The 25,374-nt window shown below is 32.0% G+C and overlaps 5 protein-coding genes and 1 pseudogene across 9 annotated transcripts; 4 read left to right on the top strand and 2 right to left on the bottom strand.

Annotated features, from left to right (window-relative positions):
* Positions 1-2,516: 2,516 nt before the first annotated feature.
* On the top strand, positions 2,517-3,837 carry LOC104792783 (uncharacterized). The gene has a single exon (XM_010519009.3). The coding sequence runs from the start codon at positions 2,847-2,849 to the stop codon at positions 3,567-3,569; it is 723 nt and encodes a 240-aa protein (XP_010517311.1). The 5' UTR covers positions 2,517-2,846; the 3' UTR covers positions 3,570-3,837.
* A 657-nt stretch (positions 3,838-4,494) lies between these two features.
* Positions 4,495-7,338, bottom strand: LOC104792782 (geranylgeranyl transferase type-1 subunit beta). 4 transcript variants are annotated; one of them, XR_015559835.1, is made up of 11 exons: positions 6,872-7,323; positions 6,695-6,770; positions 6,542-6,600; positions 6,315-6,457; positions 6,035-6,090; positions 5,870-5,946; positions 5,721-5,766; positions 5,320-5,452; positions 5,153-5,220; positions 4,995-5,082; positions 4,495-4,790 (listed from the first exon to the last, which is right to left on the bottom strand). XR_015559835.1 is itself a non-coding variant. In XM_010519007.3 (11 exons), the coding sequence occupies exons 1-11, from the start codon at positions 7,145-7,147 to the stop codon at positions 4,641-4,643; spliced, it is 1,164 nt and encodes a 387-aa protein (XP_010517309.2). In that variant the 5' UTR covers positions 7,148-7,338; the 3' UTR covers positions 4,495-4,640. The 4 variants fall into 4 exon arrangements, 1 of the variants encoding a protein (XP_010517309.2); XR_015559836.1 differs by having other exon boundaries at positions 5,193-5,220; positions 6,872-7,316; XR_015559834.1 differs by having other exon boundaries at positions 5,193-5,220; positions 5,320-5,444; positions 6,872-7,316.
* Positions 7,339-9,177: 1,839 nt separating this feature from the next.
* LOC104792781 (protein neprosin-like) lies at positions 9,178-10,665 on the bottom strand (annotated as a pseudogene). The gene is made up of 4 exons (XR_015560477.1): positions 10,507-10,665; positions 10,153-10,207; positions 9,840-9,989; positions 9,178-9,548 (listed from the first exon to the last, which is right to left on the bottom strand). The product of XR_015560477.1 is annotated as a protein neprosin-like (transcript).
* A 5,177-nt stretch (positions 10,666-15,842) lies between these two features.
* On the top strand, positions 15,843-16,930 carry LOC104792780 (CASP-like protein 4D1). Its single transcript, XM_010519005.2, has 3 exons — positions 15,843-16,105; positions 16,266-16,392; positions 16,573-16,930. Exons 1-3 carry the CDS (start codon positions 15,927-15,929, stop codon positions 16,801-16,803), a joined length of 537 nt encoding a protein of 178 aa, XP_010517307.1. The 5' UTR covers positions 15,843-15,926; the 3' UTR covers positions 16,804-16,930.
* Positions 16,931-18,297: 1,367 nt separating this feature from the next.
* LOC109124843 (CASP-like protein 4D2) lies at positions 18,298-19,447 on the top strand. The gene is made up of 3 exons (XM_010519004.3): positions 18,298-18,583; positions 18,821-18,947; positions 19,045-19,447. Exons 1-3 carry the CDS (start codon positions 18,405-18,407, stop codon positions 19,264-19,266), a joined length of 528 nt encoding a protein of 175 aa, XP_010517306.1. The 5' UTR covers positions 18,298-18,404; the 3' UTR covers positions 19,267-19,447.
* Positions 19,448-22,654: 3,207 nt separating this feature from the next.
* On the top strand, positions 22,655-24,870 carry LOC104792777 (WAT1-related protein At2g39510). Its single transcript, XM_010519003.3, has 7 exons — positions 22,655-23,070; positions 23,260-23,322; positions 23,446-23,562; positions 23,645-23,885; positions 23,974-24,135; positions 24,229-24,380; positions 24,463-24,870. The coding sequence occupies exons 1-7, from the start codon at positions 22,892-22,894 to the stop codon at positions 24,674-24,676; spliced, it is 1,128 nt and encodes a 375-aa protein (XP_010517305.1). The 5' UTR covers positions 22,655-22,891; the 3' UTR covers positions 24,677-24,870.
* Positions 24,871-25,374: the final 504 nt, after the last annotated feature.

Genomic DNA, 25,374 nt, shown 5'->3' with positions numbered 1-25,374 from the left:
TTGTCTTCTCCATGTTAGTCCTAATTTGAGACTCTTACCAGCACATTTTCACACTCTTTTCTTAAAAAACTATTGGATTTCAAACCCACGTGTACATTCTCATTTATAAAATTTAAACTTATACCTTCATTCTTAAACAAAAAGTTGACATTAAGGAAATCTTTTTTCAAAAATGCTAATGTGAAAAATATGTATGAGGTGTTGCAAAGTGGCTGGTCATACTCGACCTGATGAACCATTGATTGACCGGTCCATGTTCTCATCTACTCACAATCAAAAATCATATGTGAATTCCCAAAAGAAAAAGTGATGAAGGCCAGTTTTTTGATGATGTGGAACACAAGAAAATCGAATGTAGTTGTGAGTCTAATTAGACTTAACTAGTCTCAGTCTTTTTTTTTTGTTTTTTTTGTGTTTGCAATTGGTCAGAAGGAAGAGCTATAGATTGCCTCCTTAGAAATATGAACATAGTTTCCAATTTCCCAACTTTACTGTTATTTAGGAATCCATGATTCCACTTTGCTGGCAAAATTTTTGAATAGAAGCAAAACTAAGTAAATATGACGATTTTGATGCATTAGGGCAACTCCAACAGGGACGGCAAAACACCAATTATAGCGTTAATGTTCTCCAACCAAACACCAAAACAAACACTATCTCCATTTTTTTAGTGTTTTGTGAATAGTAACACTATTCACAAAACACTAAAAATATATTTATTATTTTATTCATGTTTTTGATTTAAAAATATATTAAAATTATTGTTAATCAACTAAAAACTAGATATATCATTAATATTTTTAAAACTATCTTATTACATTTAATATAAACTAGTAACTATAATTAATATAGCATAAAATAATAATTACGATAAAATTTCAAAATAAATATCAAATTTAATAAGATTAAAAGTTCATACTAAACTTCAATAAAATAGTGAAAACATAATATTACAAAATTAAAACTAAACAAACATAAAAACTAAATGCAATAAGATACATAATATAATTTTTAATAACAATCTAATTTCCTTGAACATGTTCTCCTTGAACTAAATCTTCTTGATTTTGGGATGCTCGATATTGGGATCCAAAATACTGGCTTTGAGAACCTTCTCCGTGTTCTTCATTTTGGTTTGTTGCTGCTCTTCTTCTCAAAATTATTGCTCTTTCGTTTTCATTGTATGTACGTCATGCTGGATCAGTTACAATACTCAAATATGTGAATAGTATTTTATTCTCTTGTTTCATTTGTTGTACCTCGACCTTCTGTCTTTGAATTTCATTTCTTTCAGAAATACCTTTAGTAATAGCTTTGATAAGCTTATCATTTTGTTCCATGAGTTGTTCGAAATGCATTAATTGAGCACTTGTGGTCCGAATTTACTAATTGTGAAAATTAGTAAAATATAATTTATTTCTTAATTTAAAGTATTTTTCGTTATTTTAAGTTATTGATTGTAATTTTATATTAAGTATTGAATTGAAATAAATCGTTTAGATAAATATTGATGTTTATTAAACTATTAAAAATAGTATTTTAAATTTAATAATATAATAATCAAAATTTTTGTTTTAGTGTGAATTTTGGTGTTGTGGTTGGAGATGAAAATTTTTTTGGAACACCAAAACACATAATTTAGTGTCAAAATTTGGTGTTTTGGTGTTTTATGGTTGGAGTTGCTCTTAGAAATACTAAGAATAAAATTTTCCGTCCACAAATTCGAGGAAATAAAGTGATTTCAAGAAATATTCAAGTGGTATGACGAAAGGAACCACGTATAAAATGAAAATGGGATATCAGTATTGATGCTACTAGCCTACTAGCTACATAAAACGTATGATTGGTTGATGGAAGAGGCTAGATAGTTGCTGATGCATGACAACACGAAATTATATAATTGAGGCGGAGTCACTGACACTTTGATTTGGTGGACTAATCTGACTCTGACTTTGATATCAATAGGCATGAACAACCGCAAAACAAACAAATCTCACTCTATTTCATTTATGTTTCTCTTTATTGCTACTTGTGTTAGTCAGTCTCAAGTTCATCACTGCATAAAATATGCGTCACATCACATGGGTTGCGGCCTTAAAGGTGTCCTATCCATGTTTGATGCTTTGAAACGGAAATTATTTGAAGAGAAAAAAGTAAAGTAAAGATTAGAGAAACTGAAATTTTCAAAAGTGAACGTCTCTCCCTCGTCCCTCGTCCATTCAAGAGTCGTTCTTCGTAATTCATTGTATTAAGAGTAAATATATTCATCTTGAGATATAGTGCATATGTAAATGCAGTATCGATAGTGAGTCGTCTTTAGTATAATTTATTTACGGTACGAATAGAATTGTTCGTTATAGAGTTGTCGGTAGAACCATTCGTTATCCAAAATAATGCTTGTACAATAGTTTGATTCATTCACCATCAATGGTACAAATCATAATAGAATTCAAAATAAGATATATATATATATATATATATATATATATATATTTATAGTTTTATTAAAGTGGTAACTAGGGCCTTTCATTAAGGCTAAAACTTCGTATTCACTTATGCTTTTTTTATTGATTCTAAAATACAAACGAGTTTCACTTCCACACTTCGCTATATAACCCCACACCTATTTTAGGAAATTATTTATTTTCACATTTCTCTACTCTTCTTTCATCGATATCCCCAACCTTAAATCTAAGTTTTTCGTTTCAGCAAAAACCCTTTCTCTTTTCTTTTCTAAGAATCATAGACAGCCTCCATATATAGTTTCTGTTTCTTCTGCATCTCACATTTGGTCGAATCGAGATGAATAATAAGAGATGTGAATCTTATCTGGAAAAAGAAGAAAGATGAGATCTCTGAGTAGTGTTGGACTTGCTCTAAGCATAGTCTTTGGTTGTTTACTATTAGCTCTTCTCGCTGAGCTCTATTACTTGCTTTGGTGCAAGAAGAGGTCGTCGGCGACGAGGCCTGACTTTCGAAATGACTATTCTACCCCTGGAACCAGAGAGCTTCTCTTCATCTTCTGTTGCAGTAGTACCACAAACCCTTCTTCTTCTTCATCTCCTTCTTCTTTCTCAAACCCTAAGCCCATTGGAACTGAGCAAGTACAGTCTCTTCCTCCTGATGATGGGTTTGGGAATGTGTGTGGTACAGGGCATGTGCCGAGTTTTCTGTTCACAATCATGGAGGAAACAGTAGAGGAGATGGAATCTCAAGATGGGGTGGTTTCCACAAAAGGAAAGAGTTTGAATGATTTGTTTCTTAATATGGAAAGTGGTGCCATCACTCCTCCGTATCTTACTCCTCGTGCTTCTCCTTCGTTGTTCACGCCTCCTTTAACTCCATTACTAATGGAGTCTTGTAATGGTAGTAGAAAAGAAGGGATCTCGAGTTTCTTCGAGTCATCGTCTGATGCTGAGTTTAATAGGCTAGTGAGATCATCGCCATTGTCATCATCAAATTCACCATCATCATCGTCATCTTCGCCATTGTCGAGATTCAAGTTCTTAAGAGACGCAGAGGAGAAGCTTTACAAGAAGAGAGTGATGGAGATTGCAGAAACCGAGTGAATTCAAGGGCCAGAATTGGTGAAAAACACAGTTCAAGAATCGGAATCAAGAAGATAAGAGAGGATATTGGAGAAAGCCAAATAGAATTAAACCGGCTTTTCGGTCTGATTTAATCATCAACATTTGTTTTTGGTCTGAATGTTTTTGGCTTGTCACTGGATTTAAACCGGTTGTACATTTTTCCGATGGATAGAGAGAATTTGTTTTAGCCAAATTTGTGTATTTTTCAATCAAATCATGCGAATAAAAAGATTGGCTTTGGATTCTATTTTCTTTTATAGCATATATAGTTTAACTACTGTTGTGGTTGACATTTAAAGATGCAGGAACTCAGCACTCCCTTATCCTAAACCGACTTTTCACTTTAAAAAAGGGATTAGTTCTGAACAAGCTTTAATATTTGTATCGAATATGGAGTTAGAAAGGTAAACATAACACGTGAAGATCAAAAAAGTAAAGGGATTAAATATACTAATCTAGTTGATTTATTCGAGATCATATGCTTCGAAAACGCTACTACTACAGTAAGAATAATTCTTTTTACGGCATTGAAACTTTGAACATCGACCGGTAAATTGGAATAAGACGATTGTATATAGAGACAAGACTCATGAAAGACCAAGTTGGAGGGAATCTCTTTCCCCCTTTAGGATTTTTGTCCCAATTTTTTCAGTTTATGTCTGATACTTTTCATCCAAGTGGCGTCAACAACACCACTCACTTGTTCACAAGAGTTGAAAACTGCAAAAACTTATGTCTTTTGTTTCTTTGCCAAATCACACAATTCTACAGATTTTATGATTTTAAAATGTTGATTCTTTGTTTCTATGTCTATTTCTAAGAATTAAAATAAATCCATACTCAACTATTAAATTTGGTTTTTCTTCATAATTTTTCAATTTTTTTTTAGTTTGCAATGTTACCATACTGAGAGCCTAATGAATAATTGAATATACCAAAAAGAATTTAACTGCTGAAACAGAGCGACTCTGCCTCGTGGAATGTTTGAATAAAAACGTTACAAGTGTGGTGATAGAAGAATGTGGCTTTGAGTTTGAGGAAATCTAAACATCAAATTCCCGTCGCTGCAAGAAGAGGTAACCCTAGCTCAGGACATAGAGGACTTAAGCTCGGTTCCTCCAAGAGGCTAAAAGCCGTGTAACCGTAGTATGAATGATACAGGTCCGGTAACTGTCCTGGGAATTTACTGAATCCACCATACTGCACACAAAAAAGCATGAGCCGTGGCAGCGTTAATCACATTGTTATTACCAGTCCTCGATCGTGAATAAAAAAAATGTAAACACATGAGTTGGGACAGTGTACCAAACTATCCTATTGGCTCCATAAGCTGCTATCAGCTTTAATGCTAAATAACTATAAGCTTGGTATCAACTGAGATATGAGACGTAGAAGAAGAGTTACCTTGGACTGACAATTCAGTAAAAATTTGCGTAGAGCAATTTTGTCGATCAATGCATCGCCTCCTACGAGTTTAAGGACAGCTCCAATCCTACAAAATATGCATTATAAGTGGATGAGAACAGTTAAAGCCGGTGACAGTAAAGGTTGAGTGGACTAACCAAAATGCATAGCATGTGTCACTCGGCTTGTTAGTCCTACCTTGAAACCCACCATCATTGGCTTGTCGCTATAGGAAAGGTTAGGAAAACCATCAGATCACTCAGGATCATTACGAAACTAAGGTAATATTTATCAGGTAAACAAACAAGATTCTATGAAGCAGTACCTGTAGGCACCAGTTTAGAAGCAATGAAGGGTCTATGACTGAACTGGATGAATCATTTGACAATAAATCAACTCCAATAAATCCCATCAACCGAAGGGACGCAATAGCACAGTAAGTAGCACCACCTGCATAACTAAGTTGCAGAACGTAGGTAAGCATCATACACGAGTGGAGTCAAGTAAACCCAATGCCTCATAACATAAGACTATACTAAAGCTTTTTTTCTAATGTGTAGCCATTGAAATAGAAACCTATATGAAACAGCTTAGTTATCTATAGTGTCCTCGATAACCAATTCAGTAACAGTTTCTTGCCCATTCACGTAACATATGTGCTACGTAGTTGGACTGCTCATGGAAAAAATCAACTGTAAGGTTGTATAAGAATTGTCTTCAACTCACCATGAGACTCAGAACCAGGGATCAGCCCAAAGCCACCATCATATGACTGCAAAAAGAATGTTTCACAAGAATGTCTTCTTAACAAACAGAAATTAACAAATAACAATGGAAGACAAAATGACAAAGCAACTACAAGAACAGAAGTAAACCTGACAGTTTAATATGTAGTTCTTAGCCTTCTCTTTGTCCATTCCACTCCAACTATCTAGCATGTAACAAATTGCAGCTGATCCACAAATAAAAAAACTAGAATGATACTCTTCCCTAAGTATAAAGACATGATCTGTAAATCCTGTAAGGTAGCTACTCCTTACCAGCACAATATACAAATCGAAGATCAGTTTCACCTCCAATATGGATAGGCATGAAGCTGCAGCAAAACGAACAAAGTATCATAACCCAATTTAGACCCCATTACACAATACCAGCCAAACTTGTTGCACCATGTAAATGAGAATATTGCACAAATTCCCGGAGTTCGTCAGATGCAAGTTAGGAAACTTTTCCAGCTCCAAAAAGAACAAAGCAAATGAGTTACACACTTGTGACATTACAAACGCATTATGCTTTTAAAGCTCCAAAAACTAATAATACCTTCCATCATCCTGTTGGAGGTTTTTCATGGACAACAATAACAACTCAGAGTCAATGGTCGAGAGGTCATGTCCAGTAACCTTCAGAATGGCCAATGCACAGTAAGTGCTTGCCAAGTGACTACTGTTATGAGTTAAAAAATCCTGTCCCACAGATACAAAACAAAGATAATCAAAAACTAAATCTTGTAATGTAGAAAGCATAAAGAACAGACTTAGTATTATTACCCCATTCTCATCTACGGGAAACTGAGAACTCCTTGAACCAAAGAACCCATAAAACTCTCCTGCAAGAAGGAACATCTCATTCACTGATCACATGCTAAATTTAGAACTTGCTCATAAACATATGCTTGTAGATAATAAACTCGAGAATAATACCATCTTTCAGTGAAACTCTGTTACTAGGCAGGGCCTGGAATGACAAAACCCACTTTGCAACAACATCTTTGTCAACCTTCACCAACGATTTCAATAAAGTCAACAAAATCACAAAACTTTACAGATGAAATTCACAAAATTAAAATTTTTGATAATGAAGAGTGAAGAGAGACTAACACGATCTTTTGCGTTGAGAAAGTGAAGACCGGAGATAATGAAGTGAGCGAGGGTGAGACGATTGATCTCCTGAGATTGGTAATGGTACGGAAGCAACTCGTACATCATCTCCAAATACACCAAGTGTCGATCTTTCTCGAAATTTGCCGACGGCGGTGGCGGTGGCCCCGGAAAAGATTGCATCGGCGACGAATACTCTTCTTCTTCTTCTTCATCATCGTCTTCTTCCTCCGACTTAGATCGATCCCAATCGATTGACACGGCGGTCTCTGACATAGCTTCGTTCTTCTGGTCTTGTGAGTCAACGGATCACGAGACTCACACTTTTAACAGTTTTGGATCTGTAGCTGCTAAAAGTCTAAACGACACGATGTTACGTTGTATGAATTTCGAACAGAGTGTTGTTTTTCTGAGAAAACCTTCTCGTGTGGCAGTTTTCAGTTATAAAATATACTCCTCGGTTTCATAATATAAATATAACTTTTATAATATAATATATTATAATTTTTAATGTAACTTTTTGATTAATTTTATGTTTTATATTTTGCAGTCTTGTTTATGTAGGTCTGGGACTTTGGTTATTTCGGTGAATTCGGTTCGGTTATTTCGGTTTTTCGGTTTTTTTTAAGTTTTGAAAATCTTACCGAATTGAACCAAAATATATTTCGGTTCGGTTATTTCGGTTTCTCGGTTAATTCGGTTTTAAAATTTCAAAACCGAAATTAACCGAAATTTGATTAAAAACATGAAAAATTGGATTTTCGGTTATTTAGAGATAATTTCGGGTTTTCGGTTTTATTTCAAATATTTCGATTATTTCGGTTATTTTAGGGTAAATTCGGTTATTTTAGGGTAAATTTCGGTTTTATTAGTTTTTTCCTAAAAAAATTCAAAAAAAATTCAAAAAAAAATCAAAAAAAATCGGTTAACCGAAAACCGAACCGAAATAACCGAAATATTTCGGTTTTTTTGGAAAAAAAAATTGTACCGATCGGTTCAGCCGCCATAACCGAAACCGAACCAAACACCAAAAATATCGGTTCGGTTTATGATTGGTTAAATTTTATAAAAGTAACTATTTTTTAATATGCATGTTTTAACTAAAACATCCTATATTTTGAAACGGAGGGAGTATATTTTAATTTTTTGTTAAAAAGTTAAAAATATATCTTTTTTTTCACATTCACTGATAAAAGAAAAAGAAAAAAAAATCATATTTCCGGGCATACGGGAAAATAATAATTTGTCATATGAATCAAATTTTTTTAGTGATATACTCCCTCTAGTTTTTATTACTTGTCATTCTAGAAAGATTTTTTTGTTTGAGATTACTTGCCATTCTCATTTACCAATGTAAATTTTACAATAAAGTTCCAAATATAACCCTATTAAACTAACACAATAAATAAAATAATAAATTATTTGTGAGATTAAACTTGTTAATTTACATAGTTTTTTAATTTACGTGAAATTATTCTAGAATGACAAGTAAATAAAACCGGAGATAGTAATAGTTTAGCATTATAGTCAAAACAGAAAGCATTGAGAGCTCAAAGCTTGCATTATCCACATTTTTGTTTCAATTTGTCTCATATCACAAACAATTAAGGCTATTATAATGAGATTGAAATTACCCTGGCACCCATTTGTGTTTGGTCCACTGCTTGCGTACAACAATAGAATGATGAGAGCCATAATATTAGCAACCAAAGTCGTGAGTATTAAATAAAATTCAATCCTACATAACGAAAATCTCGAGGTGAACTGATTCAATAAATTGACACACATCCACTACCATCATTCTGCAGATTTTGTAACATATATGTATTAGGTATCAAACAAGGAGAGATACAGAAACGAAACCAAGAACACAAACACGAGAGATAAAAGACAGCGCCAGCTGAGAATCATCATAAGTAATCAAAGAAGTGAGGAATTATATGAAACAAAGGGTACACTGATGACCCTGTGAAACTGACATTCTAAGTAACTGAGAGGCTTTCCATAATTCATGAATCGTCATCATATACGACAATATCCACATGATCCTCCAAATGAGATGGGCTACTCTCATACTCTATTCGTTTTGCTTTAACACTACTTACTTTCTTAGTTTTTTTTTCCCACTCTCGTCTAAAACACATAGAATCTGCATAACTTTTTATTCTCCGACCTTAAATTTTGTTAAAAGAAAAAAAAAATACTTTTTCTGCACAATAATATGGATATAGATATAGCGAACTTTATTTCTTTTGAAAATTGATATAGTTTTGGTCGATACTCGATACATATACATAATTCATTAATCATAAACCACAATTTCCACCTGGTCCTCCAAAGGAGAAGGCTACTCTAGTTTGCTTGCGATATCCCCAATACTTTATTTTAAAACACTGATAAGAATCTACGTATGTTCTTGTTTCCTTATCTCCGAGATCAATGCTTTGGTAGTTCAAATTCTTAACCTTAATAAACGAAAAATGTGAACTCTTCTGAAAGTCGTTACTTGGAAAATGACCATTTCCCATTGGAGGACTAATTCCATCAGGAGATGTAAACGTATTTCCTCCGAAACGTATCAAAGAAGCTCCATTGTTTAAATGTGTATATAACTCTTTGGCCAGTATCCAATTAATTGATCAAATATTTTTAGTACCCAATTTCCGCTGAAGCCATCCTATTATATATTAAAACATAAAAACAAACTATTAAACAAAATCTCTGAAATTTATAAATAAATATATTTATCTATATATATATGTATGTATATGTGATTTAAATAAGAAATATAAAAAGAAATTATATTAAAAAAATCAAGAAATTTTTAAAAGGATGTATTCGAGTATTTTGAAACATAAAATCCACAAACATTTGAGATTAGATGTTATAATAATGATAATAAAAAAATTCCAACATTATATTCTTGTCAAATATTGATTTATATTATACATATAGTGGAGAAATTTACCTGAAAAATTTGCGGTTGAACAATAGCACTTGTTTTACCACCATAAATAGAGGTCTCATTGAATGCTATTCCGATCCAAGGTTCTTGACCAACAATAACAAAGCCATGACATTTTGTATTATAGCATCCAGTTTTTCTATAGACATCTGCCTAATATATTGAAATGTAAAATAGAAGGTAAACAATTATGCAAGAAAAAGGGTAAAATCAAACCAATGGTCTGGCTTTATTTATTATTTTTATAATCACAAAATATTTATTTCTTTGCAATGTATAAAGAAACATTGTTAACAAAATAATTTAATTTACTTACAGTCCAATATATTGTAAATCGCGTCAAACTATCACCACATAATCTTGGATGCATCCTGTATAAAATTTGAAATTCATGAATAATATTTGTTAAAGAAAAATGTATTTAAACTCTGGTTCTCCAATATCTCATTAGATCATTAGATTACAATAAGTGAGTTATTTTCTTGTATTTGTGGATAATTATTCCACATCTAAAGGGATTTTTACTTAATATATGCTCATAAGTATAATTAAAATAGGAATATATACTTTTATTACATAAGTCTATATTTTAAGTTTTAGTTCCTAGTGTAAAATCACATGAATTTGTATGAAGTACATATTTTGTTTTATACGTTTAACAAAAACTTACCGCCCAACTAACTTGTATGCTATTGAGTTGATTGCGAGGTTCATTCTCTAACCAAATTTGACTTTTGCTGTACTGGTTATTTTGTACAGTTAAACTGTGAAGACTTATTCTAGCTTCCGCTCCTCGATAGATGGTCCCATCCAAAACAGTCTCAAGTGTTGCAAACTGTATAAACAATTGAAGTTGCCACTTTTAATAACTTCTGCATGTATTATAACCACAACACTAGAAAGAAGGGAAAAATGTGATTGCCTATAATCAAATTTTGTGCTATAAATAAGATAAATTGATGAGAATATTTCAATAAAGCCATGATAAGAGAAGAAGATTTACATGTTGGCCAGGATACTCGACCGTGTCGAGATGAACGCTCTCAGTTCCATTTGTTTGCCTTAAAATTGGTACCATTCCTTTTGGACAACTTTGATAATTTATTTTATTTTTATTTTTGCTTTTATGGCTTTCATTTGAAATGAATTTTTTCTATAAAATAACAAAAGAATAGCAAGATTAAGAAGCAAAATGTTGTTAATAAAAAAAAAAAAATCATATATTTATGAATGATTAACTAAAACATTATTTGCCACATTTCATATATGATTGAAAAAGTTTAACAATCAAACCTGAATCTTATGGTGTTTCAACATTGGATGTTGGAAAGCCGGTTGTTTGTATATACATCCACACAATCGAAATCCTGAAAAAAATCGATTAAACTTTCTTTTATAAACTAAAAATGACAAATATAAAGAATAAACAAATAAAAGTAGAAGTTGTCGAATCTCGCATTCATAATTCCGTCGACTCCTAAAATTAAAAGCATATAAGAAGAAAGAACGAGCACCACTACATGTCAACCCATTTTGAAGTTTTACTTGTATTTCACATGGTTAATTTATCGTTATATATATACTAATTTGAGTCAACGACTACTAAATTTATCGCTATCTTCATAGCACACTTGAGTCTTGACCTCGTATTAACTTTTATTTTGTTGTCTTATTTTATTTTTATTTTTTTTTGGTCAAAGACTTTTATTTTGTTGTCAAAGATAACATTTATGTAAGTCAACGACCAATAAATCTACCAAAAGTGTCAAAAACGAAAATCTAGTTTGTTAAACTAAAAATGTTAAGGTCTAATACTCTTTCAAATAAAGTGATTTTTTTTTTAAACGAAATACAGATTTTGAACTGTTTACTTTACGGGCGAGACTGAGTACAGACCAGACTTTCAACTGTTATAAGTACCATTTTACTCCGAACAAAAGAATATGGGAGAAAAACTAGATTGACCCAAATTAACATATTAATTATTAAAGTAACTCATAAAATATGAGGGTTAGATGAGTTATTTTTTGCCGAAAATACTTTTTTTTACTTTGTTAGGAAAACAAATAAAGTCAAATTTACCATCCCAAATTTTTTTTAAGAAAATCAAAATATTTTCAAAAGTCTGCCAGACTATTTGTGACAGATTTATTTGTGTATGACGGATTTATTTTTGCACAACCGATTTATTTTTGTATGACAGATTTTTTATGACAGACTTATTTTGGATGACAAAATTTTTAATTATAGTTATGACATATTTATAATTGATGACAAATTTATTTTTTACGACAAACTTATTTATAAAGACATCACATACTTTCATAATATATGACAGATTTGATATAATATCTCGCTGATTTATTTTTCACAGTTATTTCAGATTTATTTTATTGATTAAAAATCTGTAGTAACATGAAGAAATAATTACTAGGTTGACCTCTAGTGATAACAGATTTTTTAAAGTTACAACAGATTTTTTAATTTAACCAAAAATTTGTCGTTTAATAACAGATTTATATCGTTTAAAAAAATTGCTAAAATGACCTATGTCAACACCATACGTTATGGCAGATTTGTTTACGTTATGACAGTTTTTTTGTTTGCTTCCAAAAATCTGGTGTTTGATAACAAATTTATTAGATGTAAAATGTAAATATAGTAAAAACAGATTTGTTTTAAGTTATATTTTTTTCAGTCATATTGTTATTAATTATATTTTTTTATAAATCATATTATGAATCATATTTTTAAACTCATATATTTAAAGCATATTTTATACATTTAATTTTCCTACATCATATTAAAAAATTTAGCATCATATTTTAAAATCATATTTTTATATGTTATATTATATTTTCATAAATCTTATTTTAATATTTTTTATATACATTATTTTTTAGTTATAATTTCATATATTATATTTTTTATAAAACGTTTATAAACTATATAATCTTAAACTTCATATTTTTAAATCATATATTTTTAATAATATTATTTTAATACATTATATTTTAAATTATATTTTATTTTTGAAATTATATTAAAAATAAACATCATATTTTTTAATCATTTATATTTTTCATTAATCATGTTTTTAAATTAAAATATTAAATACTATAATTTTTGATTTTTCGTTTTTCAAAAAAAAAAGGTTAAAAAAAAAAGTTTTTGGGTTTTTTGTCTTTTTACTTAAAAATTGTGTCATTCTAGTTATTGGATAAAATGAAGTGTTAATCTAGCAATTAATTGCTAAATTTGTGTCAAATTGGTATATTTTTACAAAGAGAATATTGGTTTTTTTTACTATTTAGTTTTTCCTATTGTATGAAGAAGAGACTACTGCATTGTCGGAGCAACATTACCCAATTCAATAGTGTTGTTTGTGTTTCCTCGGTCATCTCATTCCGTTGGTGCAATTGTTGAATCCCTCCAGTCTGATTGTTGTATTAATAAGGAACTTCGTTCATACAGTCCAATTCCATTAGAGATTCTACACTCGTAAACCAATTAAGCTACTGCAGAGATGGAGCTGGAGATAATTTTCAAACCAGAATAACAAATTAATTGAAAGAAGCACATAGCACCATATAAAATCACTTGAAAATGCACTTCCTTTGGATAGAAAGCAACAAGGATTCGCTGTCTAAAAAAGGAAAAAAAGTTCTTACTACAAATTTGAAGAAAGTATTAAAGAAAAGTTTCAACTAGTAGTATTAATTAGAAATGAGAATTTGATGTAAGACATAAGCAAAAAAAGTTAATCACAAGCAAAACATAAGCAAAGAAAGCTAATTAGAAGCAAAACATTTATTTGTTCCTGTTAAATTTGGGCTTATCTTGGGATTCTAACTAAAAACCAATTGGCAATTAGTAAATTGGCCCTAACCCTTTATATATTAATGATAGTTTTATCAAACTTCAGATGTGAGACTTGGATTGTATTCTAACAATCTCCCCTTTAAACCAAGGATCACATATGGGATTTTGAACACGCCTCCTGGAGATGATAATTCCATCTCGAACCGATCCCACTTGGACCGATAATATACCCCTTCTTGGACCCCCATTACTCGGGTTAACAAGAGGCATGTCCGTATCCACTTTTCTAGGTCCACCAGAATTTTAATCTTGAGCTCTGATACCATGTTAAATTTGGGCTTATCTTGGGCTTCTAACTAAAAAACCAATTGTCAATTAATAATTTGGCTCTAACCCTTTATATATTAATGATAGTTTTACCAAACTTCAAATGCCAGACTTGAATTGTATTTCAACAGTTCGGTCAGCTAAGGTTAACGTCTTGGCCGAACTTTGAAATCAGATTCCAGGTGTTTAATTAGATTTTTTTCCGAAAAAACAAAACTTAAAGAAACGTTTATAACGAAATTGATTGATCACAACACAAGATGAGTTGATATTAAAACCTCTGAAGATATGATGATGATGATATAAAAAAAGAAGAAAAGAGTAAGGAACCTCTTAAAGCAGTTCTTGAAAGGCAATAAGATGAATGGGATCTGAATCACAGAGTGTTCCATTAACATCAAACGAAAATGGCTTCTAATGGAGCAAGATGTGACAGAGAAGGTTTGCTGTTTTCCCACACAACAAAATCAGAAAAAGTTGAGATGAGATTCCATCAAAAAGGATCAAACTTTTTGATACCATAATCGAACCCAATTAGAAAAACACTTGATAGCTACAAATTCCATTGATCTTGGAGACACAATCACTAACACTAAATCGCAGTTTTGTAAACAAAACTAACAAGAATCGTAGGAAACGTAGCGAAAGATGAAAATGGAAAGCTTATAGTATAGATTCGTGCTTTGCCGTTTTGGTTTTTTCTTCGTAAAGGGTATATTACAGTACGTCTTGGAGTTCAGCTCTCTGGTTTATTTGCACTTGGTGCCGGACAAGGCTTCATTGGTTGGTGGGTGGTTAAAAGTGGTTTAGAGGTAAGCATTTAGGGCAATCAGAGATTATCTTATTGGATGACAAGTCCAGAATAAAAAAATTAACAAAGTAAACAAATCTTTAACTTTTGACAAAAAAAAAAAAAAAAAAAAAAGTAAACAAATTTTTAACTAATAGAAATTCCATATATAAATTAGGTAGTAATAAGCAAGAAGTCTGTTGTGAGTCACAATTTGTGACTTGTGAGAGCCTTCACGTAATTGTGAGGAAGTAGGCGCTGGAAACGGCGACGCATGTGGCTATGATTCTTATATATGAGTTGACTTATATATTTTCGGTCTTCGTTGACTTTATATGAATCTATTGAAATATAGTGAAAGAATCGATATCAATATATTGTAACTTGTAAGACTTTGATTGCTAATTTGTACACATTAATGTTACAGGAAACATTTCTTTTGGACGTAATTAAATCAGTGGGCTGGCATGTTACATGTACATATGTAGCCGACTTATAGTCAACTCTTGTTACATTGTTTGTTTTGTTTTTGTTTTTTGTATTATGGTAAAAAGTCTATATTTTCTTTTTGATACCATTGATTGCACCAAAATGATTGGAGACCATATTGTTCAATTAGATGGAAAAACACGCTTTCAATTATCACTACTAGGTGTCCAACTCGAACTTGCAACTAGGACTACTCTAATGATTTTCAGATGCATATAACATATGTATAATGTATTGTAGAGCAAATTTGGTTGACAAAAAAAAAAGAATAGATAGTGTATTGTGTATATCAGCGGCTGCTAGTCTCGGAGGCTAGTGGAACGACAAGCCTCGACGTGAAACTTGGTTGACAAAAAAACAATCGGGTTTATACCATGTCAATAACTAAGTCAGAAGTGCTCATTGAGTTCCAGCAAGTTACAGCACGACTTGAAAAATACGATTTATGCGTGTATTTATTTAGAATTTTTAAGATTGTAATTCATATTATTTGTTTTGGCATTGACTTTAACAAAATTCAACTCTTCAATCTCGAGTCAACGTAAACTTTGGCTATATATAAGTCAACAATCCATGTCTTGTAATTCGAACATATAGCTCAGCCTTAATCATCTTCACCTTTACTCTTTAAAGTGAAACTAGTTAGTAACAAGAAAATTAATATGGCTCCACCACCTCCTGCACCGCCGTCGGTTACGTTGAGGACAGTACTCCTCCTCTTTAGGGTTTTGACAACGGCTTTCTTGGTTATAACGGTAGTACTCATCAGCACCAACACCGTCACCCTGGAAATTTCAAGAACGTCTATAAAATTGCGTTTTAACGATGTGTATGCTTTTAGGTGCGTTTAAATTCAGTAAAGTCCAATTTCTTTCTTTACATATGTGTTTTCTATATTCGGAGTCAGTTTTAAGTCTTGTGGCAATTCATTTTTCTTAAACATATAAAAAGGAATATTACTAACTCTTGTTCTTTTGTTTTTGTACATTTCCTATGTAAAGATACATGCTGTCTGCTGCCGTCATCGGGCTACTTTACGCCCTCGTACAACTGTTCTTGACAATCACCCAATTCGCCACCGGAGCTACACATCCTCTTAATGATCAGTTCAACTTCTATGGCGATAAGGTATTTACTTTATAATTATTTTTGTAAATAAGTCATATATAACAGCTCATTTTTGTAGATAAGATCTCAACTTGGTCCATAGTATATCTCTAGTTCAAGTATACACAATGAGAGCGGTCATACACATTGATTTGAATCACAAAATGAAAATCTTGTTAATGTTTGTTAAAATTTGGACAGATAATATCATATTTACTTGCAACGGGTTCTGCGGCTGGATTTGGAGTGAGCAAAGATTTGAAAGACACATACCTAGCATTTATAGTGTTTGATTCAACTGATCCTGTGGATGAGTTCTTCAGTAAAGGATACGCAGCGGCCAGTCTTCTCCTCTTGGCTTTCGTCTCTCTTGCTGTTTTATCCGTTTTCTCATCCCTTGCTCTTTCCAAGCGACCAATTCAAGTCTCATAAACACATATATATATATATATATATATATATATATATCATTGTATCCCCTACAATTTCCTTCATTCTAATTCATGGTTCTCCCACCAAACGTGGAATTTAATAAATTATATTATATGCTCTTTAAGAATTTTTGGTCACGTTCGAAACTAATTTTGTTTGGTTACATAACTCGCAAGGTTATGTTTTGTATTACTATTTCTGTAAACATGTGTAGCCAACCTCTGGTCAACTTTTTAATACTGTTCCCTAAGGCTAAACACATCATGAAAAACTTATTGATTGTTTGTAATATATTGGTGGCGAAGGGAGATCATGTTAGCGTATCAAAATTATAACCTTAGTTTAGTCATAAACAATCTCACATGTAAATAGGCCTAAAAAAAACACATTAGTTGAATTTGCAGTTTGTATAGAAATTATCCTACAACGTTTTAATGCATCGCCTAAAATTATCCATTTTATGATTTTTGTAAAATAATACTAAAAAAAAAAAAAATTGATGTTGACATTAACAAATTATCAACTCCTATCTTTCTAGTCGACGAGATATATTTGCTTATTGATTGGTATTGTCTTTGTTTTTTTTTACATATACTGTAATCGATGTCTTCTTCTACATTAACAACTAGTATTATCTTTAATATTCCTCTTATATTACCCCATTTTAAAAGGTGTTTTTAGTTTTCGATATATTTTAAAAAGCTACTTGTTTCATCGAAGATAATAATCCTTTATCCTTAATGTTATTATAATTGTGTCATCCTCCTCACTATCTAATAGCGTCACCATCGAATCTCAGGGAAACTCTTTGATAGCTTAGGAGCTGCGTCAGCTGTGACTCAACGTTTCAGTCTTCGTTGACCAAACCTTCCGTGAGCAATTCTCAATGAAATCATTGAGAAGTTAACATATATAACTCCACTCCAAACTCTTTAAAACCAACAATGTAAACTAAATGTGAACGTTGATCGCTAAATTGGACGCCGTGTTATAAGAAGCCCTTCGTCCCGTAGTCAAACTCTTATCTTTTTTTTTTTTCTTAAATAAATATTGCAGATAGAGAAATGATAAAACGGCTTCGAATTTTCGACGCTAGAGATATCCATGAATCAATTAACAGCCTAGCAGCAGTTACACCAATATATGAGCTCGTAGCTTATTCAGGCTATATATATCCTCACAAGCTTCTTTCTTAAGAGTCTTTACCTTAATTTCAACTTACTAATTAGTTTAAGGTCGGGTGATGTTTTCTCTGACGTCAAGGTTGGTATGTTTATAAATTTTGAGACATAAAAACTATTTTAAGATTTTTTTTTTTATATATCACATTTCTATGGTAAGCAAGACGTGGTGATCCAGTTTCAGCACGACTTGAACAATAAACTTTGGTATATTTTGTTTGTTTGACATTTACCGTCATTACTTGGTCCCATGCCATAGAGCAAAAGTCAACTCTTATCTCTCTAGCAAGTTTTAGTGTTATAAAATTAATTGGAAATATTCCATGAATTGTATTTGAACATCTCAGGCTTTTTATCATCATCTTACTCTTTGAAACCCAATTTTAAGAAGATCATTAAAAAACGTACTTATCAATTTATATGGCACCCCCGCCTCCGTCGCCACCACCTGTTTCATTGAAGGTATTACTCCTTCTTCTTAGGGTTTTAACAGGGGGTTTCCTTGTTATAGCGCTCATCATCCTCAGCACCAACAGTGTCACCATTGTATCTCAAGGAAGCGCATTTAAATTTCATTTCAAAGATGTTTATGCCTATAGGTAATTCTAACTGAGCTCTTCATTTTGATTTGTTCATCGGTTGGGGAAAGCATATGCCATATATAATCTTACGTAATTTTTTTTTGTTTTTTTTTATATATGAAAGCAAGTTGCTTAATTTGCCTCTTGTAATAACTCTTAAACTAGGAATCTATTTTACATTTGGGCATTTTTTTTGGTTATTAAAAACCGAAGTGTATGTTGATTCTTTCACTAATTTTTGTTTTTTTCTTGAAGATACATGCTTTCAGCTGCCGCCATCGGACTAGTTTACGCTGTCGTACAACTGTTCTTCACAATCTCCCTATTTGCCACCGGAATCAAAGACCCTTTTAATTATCAACTCGATTTTTACGGTGACAAGGTATGTAATTAATTAATAACCATTTGATCCTTGGATAAAATATTAAAATATATATGTTTTTTTTTTCCTAATTTATGATAGTTAAAAATGTTGACAGGTTATATCATATCTAGTGGCGACGGGTTCAGCAGCTGGATTTGGAGTGAGCAAAGATTTGAAAGACACATTTCTAGCCTTAGTCGCATTGGATTCGACTGATCCTGTGGACACGTTCTTTAGCAGAGGCTACGCATCGGCCAGTCTTCTTCTCTTTGCTTTCATTTGCCTCGCTGCTTTATCTGTTTTCTCATCCCTCGCCGTTGCCAAACAAATTTCTTAATTTAATTCTTATCACTCTAGAACTAGTAATGATTTATTGATTTTCAATATTAATTATTTGATCAGGTATAGCTTTGTCGCCGTGATATGTGTTGGTGTAATTATGTATACAAATTAAATTATTGTTTGTGCATGTTACGAATTAGATGAATATGTTGATATAAGAAAAATATAGTTGACTACTGTAGATTTTATACATTTTCAAAATTACTGTAAGGTTTGCTCACCATCATCTGGAACTTTGAAAAGTCATAATTCTGGAGCTAACTTTTTAATGAGAGAGATACTCTTAAATATATATATATATATATATATATATATATATATATCTTAATTTGGTTTTAAAATTGTGTAAGTTTGACCGTAAGTATACAAGGTGTTATACGTTGACGTTAACGAACGTGCACCAAAGAACAGAGTGAATCATTTTCATAAAAATAAACCATATGCACTGTTTTAATTAGACACCCAAGAAAAGATCATTTAAAACAAATATGCAATTTTCTTTCTCTTATATACAGAAAAAAAAATTATAGCTGGTAAACGTAATAAAAAAAAAAAAAAAAAAAAAAAAAAAAAAAAAAAAAAAATTGAAGTATTAGACATACACATAAGAATTATTAATATGAATATTTTACAAACATCTTTCAACGAAAAACATCAAATTTTTAAATACAAAGCTTTACAAATATTTTTCGAAATTATCATAAATTTGTAAAAACTAATTATATACTATATAGTAATTCATAATATATGATTCAGGCAGGTACGTCTATTCAAGTTTAAATTACGATACCTACACCTACAAATATTTGTATATATGTAACTTTAACCATATCCAAATCTCTGATCCGAGAATTTCAAAACATATCGGACCATTTATCATATCGAACATAATACAACATAAAATATGCAGATTTGAGTGGAGCAAAGAGTGATATTATAATGGCAAAGCCTAAACCACCAAACCAACCCCAAAAAGCACACCAACATAATGTTGGCAACGTATATCTGAGATGTGTCTCGACACTATCTTATCTACCATTTTCTTGTATATTATATCAAATTTTTGTTTTTTCACACTCTATGTTAAAGCTTTTCTTAGACAACAGAAGTCATCCTTTCCTTTTGCTGATGTGGTTTCATAGGCAGCCACAAATCAATTGCCGTTAGTTCAAGAGATATATTATTATACGATGATACTTATCATGATTAGTTAATCAGCATGGTTAACACCGATCATAATCAAAATGAACTTTGTTTGGACAGCTGGTGGTGGTGGCATGATGAATTATTTTAAGCCGCGCGCACTTATACCACTTGTTTTTGGCGGAAATGCTTGTATTTTAAAGATCATTATCCTTTACACATCTCCTGAAAGCTATTCTGGTTTAAACATGATGGCTTCAGTTATTAAAATTTTCTAAAAATTTGAAGAAAATAACTATATATGTTAATGTACTTGGGATATATAAACTTCAAGTTGCCGACGTTGGCACGTTGGTAGTGAAACGTTTAGACAAGGAAAGGAGTCAGGGAAGGTTCTTATTAGGGATAATTTCGTGCAATTGGATGCTAATAGAAATACAACTCGAAAATAGTCACATTGACGACTAACCATGACTCGAACTGCTGTAAAATAATTTGAACCATGAAGTAAACTATTCAAACCAATGAAACCATTGGTTCTTTGAGATTTTAATATCCTTATAAGTTATAAGGAATGAATATATATGCAATCTAATATCCGGATTTCAGAGCTGTATTGTTTCTGACTAATAAATTAGAGATATTTTTTTGGGTCGATGTTCTCTTATCTGTATTCTTATAATATCGAATAACAATAGTAAAGAAAACAAAATATAGAATATGATATTTAATTTTATCACGAATCAGCTATCAAATCAGTTTAGATGCATCCGCTACTTAAAATAAAAATCCAGCTAAGTTAAATTCGATCGGTGTCAACTCAGCTTGCCAAATTTGTCCAATATAGTGGGGGGAGGAAAACATTAATAACTCCATCTTTTACAGTTTTGTGTGTAAGTTCATGTTGTGCCTTTTGTCCTGTTCATGATGTGTCGTTATCAACGGGGAAAAAAATGAAAAAGAGTTCATGATGTATGTCTATACACGCACGATATATTACAATTAAGGAAAATTTTTATCTGGTCGTAGATAAAGTATTAGCACATATCTATATTTGAATTTCACTAACCATTATAATCGACATGATAACAAATCGCATATTCTGAACAGATACGTAGCTTTGAACTGCATAACATTTTAATTATCTAATTTTTATTTTTAACAAATCACACTGAAGACGATGAGAATATATATATCGTAAGGGATGGTTTGCATAACATGCCTACGATACACAATTAGGCTGTCGGGAATTAAAACTCTGTGGCTTTCGTCAGACAACGTATAAATTCCCTTATATTTGTGAATTGTGATCAAACTATTATTACTATTTTTGTTCTAAGTAGAGATAGAGGTTCCAGGTGGAGAGAATCATAAAGTGCCAAAAATTTCAACCACGACCTTGGCCAAAAAGTTATTTGTTTTATTTCTTCCACATATGATCCGATTCGGATGCATAATGCGTTTTTCCAAATTATTAAATGAGTTATGTGGACGCATTCACATTTTCTAATTGTTTTTTCTAGCTCCATTGAAGTAATATATAATTTCGTGGATTCAATTATTCGTGATATATATAATCTAGCTCTTCTTATCCTTTTTTATAAAACTACAAAAACATAATCGACACGGATCCACTTGTGTTCCTCTAGTGAATTTCACTATCCCCATGTGTTGGCTAAAAATATATATTCGATTTCTAATTCTTATGATAACCTTTTTTTTTTTTTTTTTGGACAAAATTCTTATGATAACCTCTTTAACCTTCTCGACATTTTTTTCTCATTCTTTATACGGAAACAAAATTCAGAATGGTTGTTAAATAGAAAATTTTCTTAAGTATAGTGATATTTTTATTCATATGACAATAATATTTCTTTATATAATTTGGAAAGTAAAATTAGTTAGTGTAAATTATAAAATGACATGCGAAGTTGGGATAATATAGAGAAGGTGAATAATTTTGACATGTCTTCTCTTAATGTAGCCATGCTAATTTTGTTTGTAGAAAACAACGTGAAATCTATGGGATATCCGATGATATTGAAAATTGCTGAATCAGGTGAGAAGTGCTCAGTTTCCTTGGTTAAAACTTAAAAGGCACCAAGGATCAAACTGGAAGTTTTAAAATTTAATAATTAACAATTGTAGTTGATGTTTTCATCATCATCACGACCACCAATTACTTTAAAAATTATGGATGCTCCTATTATAAATCAAGGATAATATCAAAAAACCATGTTATATTCTACAAAACAGGAATGGCATATATACTCACTATCAAACTTGCATTACTTAGTGGAATCCCTATAATTCCTCCTAACTTAAAAGACATATTTTAATCTTTTAAATTCCCACAAAAAATAATACAAAACCCTCCTATAAAACCAACCTCATCCTCTCCCACATTTCTCCATCAGCTCTTTCTTACATCATATTGCAATCTCTCACTTTATACCAAATTTAAAGTACCTTGAGATATGGCTTTAAAAACATGGAAGCCATTCCTAACTGTTGTTTCTCTACAATTCGGATATGCCGGACTGTCGATCATAGCCAAATTTGCTTTGAACCAAGGCATGAGCCCTCACGTTCTAGCTGCTTATCGCCATATCGTCGCGACAATTTTCATTGCTCCGTTTGCCTATTTCTTGGATAGGTATAATATTTCATTTGACGTACATAAAATTGTATTTTGGTCATGCATGCCTGTATGCTTTTACGTATACGTACGTAAATGTAAGTTTGTACTTGTATAGACTCGTGTCTGTGTGTATTCTTCACGTAGAAAGTATTAATATTATTTTCTGATTATTTTACTTCAATTTGCTTTTTGAATCATGAACAGAAAAATACGGCCGAAGATGACACTACCCATCTTCTTCAAGATATTGTTGCTTGGGTTATTGGAGTAAGATTGATTTACTAGCTATATTTTTACTTTTCAATATATATATATTTTAGTTGTTACGTTTTTTTTTTCATACGTTTTGAAAACGAATAATTAATTGAACGTTTGTTTATATGATTATAGACCAACAATTGATCAGAACTTATACTACACTGGCATGAAGTACACTTCGGCGACTTTCACAGCTGCAATGACCAATGTTCTGCCTGCCTTTGCCTTTATTATGGCGTGGATCTTCAGGTATTACGAACTTAATTTTGTTTCGTATGATGTGGTTTGTTTTGGTTTATCGTCTAAAGACATCATTATTTTTTATGCGTAGACTTGAGAAGGTTAACGTCAGGAAAATACACAGCCAAGCCAAGATTCTAGGGACAATTGTGACAGTTGGTGGAGCAATGCTTATGACTGTTGTGAAAGGACCTTTAATTCCTTTGCCTTGGGCTAATCCTAACGACATTCACCAAGACGCATCCAATCCCGGAGTCAAACAAGATCTTACTAAAGGCGCACTCCTCATCGCTGTCGGTTGCATCTGCTGGGCCGGTTTTATCAATCTCCAAGTAATTTTAAAAACCAAAATTTTCATATATGATTCGATATATCAGAAACGGGTATAGTACTAAACCACTTAAATGATTGATTATGCAGGCGATCACGCTTAAGTCGTACCCGGTAGAGCTATCCTTGACAGCTTACATATGCTTCATGGGGTCTCTTGAAAGCACTATTGTGGCACTTTATATTGAAAGGGGAAATCCTTCTGCGTGGGCCATCCAATTGGATTCCAAATTACTAGCTGCTGTTTATGGTGTAAGATTAATTATACTAATACACACAATATAAGGTTTGGTTTTGGTTATACATACAAATCAAATTAAATGATCTTACTGTTTTTGTATGCAGGGGATAATATGTTCAGGGATTGGTTATTACGTTCAAGGAGTAATAATGAAAACTCGAGGACCGGTGTTTGTGACTGCCTTCAATCCATTGAGCATGGTCATTGTTGCCATCTTGGGGTCTATAATCCTTGCTGAGGTTATGTTCCTTGGAAGGTACGCAAACTTTTCTCTTGAAAATAAATAATGGTTTAGTTGGTTTAATCTCATTGATTAATTGTGTATATCATATTTGTAGGATTCTTGGAGCAATAGTGATAGTTCTTGGACTCTATTCAGTTTTGTGGGGCAAAAGCAAAGACGAACCACCTTCATCATTTCCCGACATGGACACGGAACTCCCACTTAGTACTCCACAAATTGTGACATTCTCGTCGAAAGCAAATACAGAAATGGACACAAATGATGCAACTGTTGTTTTCTCGAGGCCTAACACCAATGAATCAGTCTAAAATAATGAACAGCACCACCGGCGATTATAAAGTTATAATAAGAGAAAACAATGAGTCCGATTTCTAAACACATGATCGTTGCTTATTGGTAGAGTGCATGTTATTGTAATGCTAATTTTGGCTTTTGTTAAATTTTGTATCCGGCTATAATATATGAAATGTTTTGCACAATTAAAAGTATCTTTTTACTTAAAGTCATACTAGTGTTTAGAGTTCTTAATTTATCACACTTCTAATCAATTAGGGGCTTCCGACGTATATTTCCAACAGCTGTCCAAGAAATTTGCAACAAAAATAATTAGTATGTAATATGAACAATTTTTTTATTTTGGTAAAAATATGAACAATTAATTTACTCTATGTTACTTTCTTTGCATACGTAATCTGCCAAAACAAAAAAAAAGAAGTTAATTAAAAAGTAATACTTTAGAGCACGAGTATGATGTAATGCGGTGGTGGGTAATGGAGCATAATGGACCAAATCAGCATCTTTTTTTCTTTTTTTTCTTTTTTGGAATTGGGAAATGTTTTAGAGATTCTGTATGTTGCGGTGTCTGGTCGCCACATAAGAAAGCATCTCTGTTGAGAGATAGTTTTGTACTTGATGTGACAGCTTTTGTACTTTAGTTGTAGGAAAGCTTCATGCTGAAGAGCATTGAGTGTGTGTATGTGGTGCGGTTTTGTTCGAATATTCTACG

Source organism: Camelina sativa, chromosome 6 (genome assembly GCF_030686135.1).
Source record: "Camelina sativa cultivar CO46 ecotype springtype chromosome 6, ASM3068613v1".
NCBI classification, from domain to species: Eukaryota; Viridiplantae; Streptophyta; class Magnoliopsida; order Brassicales; family Brassicaceae; genus Camelina; species Camelina sativa.
The sequence above is the reverse complement of the archived record's forward strand: the minus strand, read 5'-3'. Positions and strand labels throughout refer to the sequence as shown.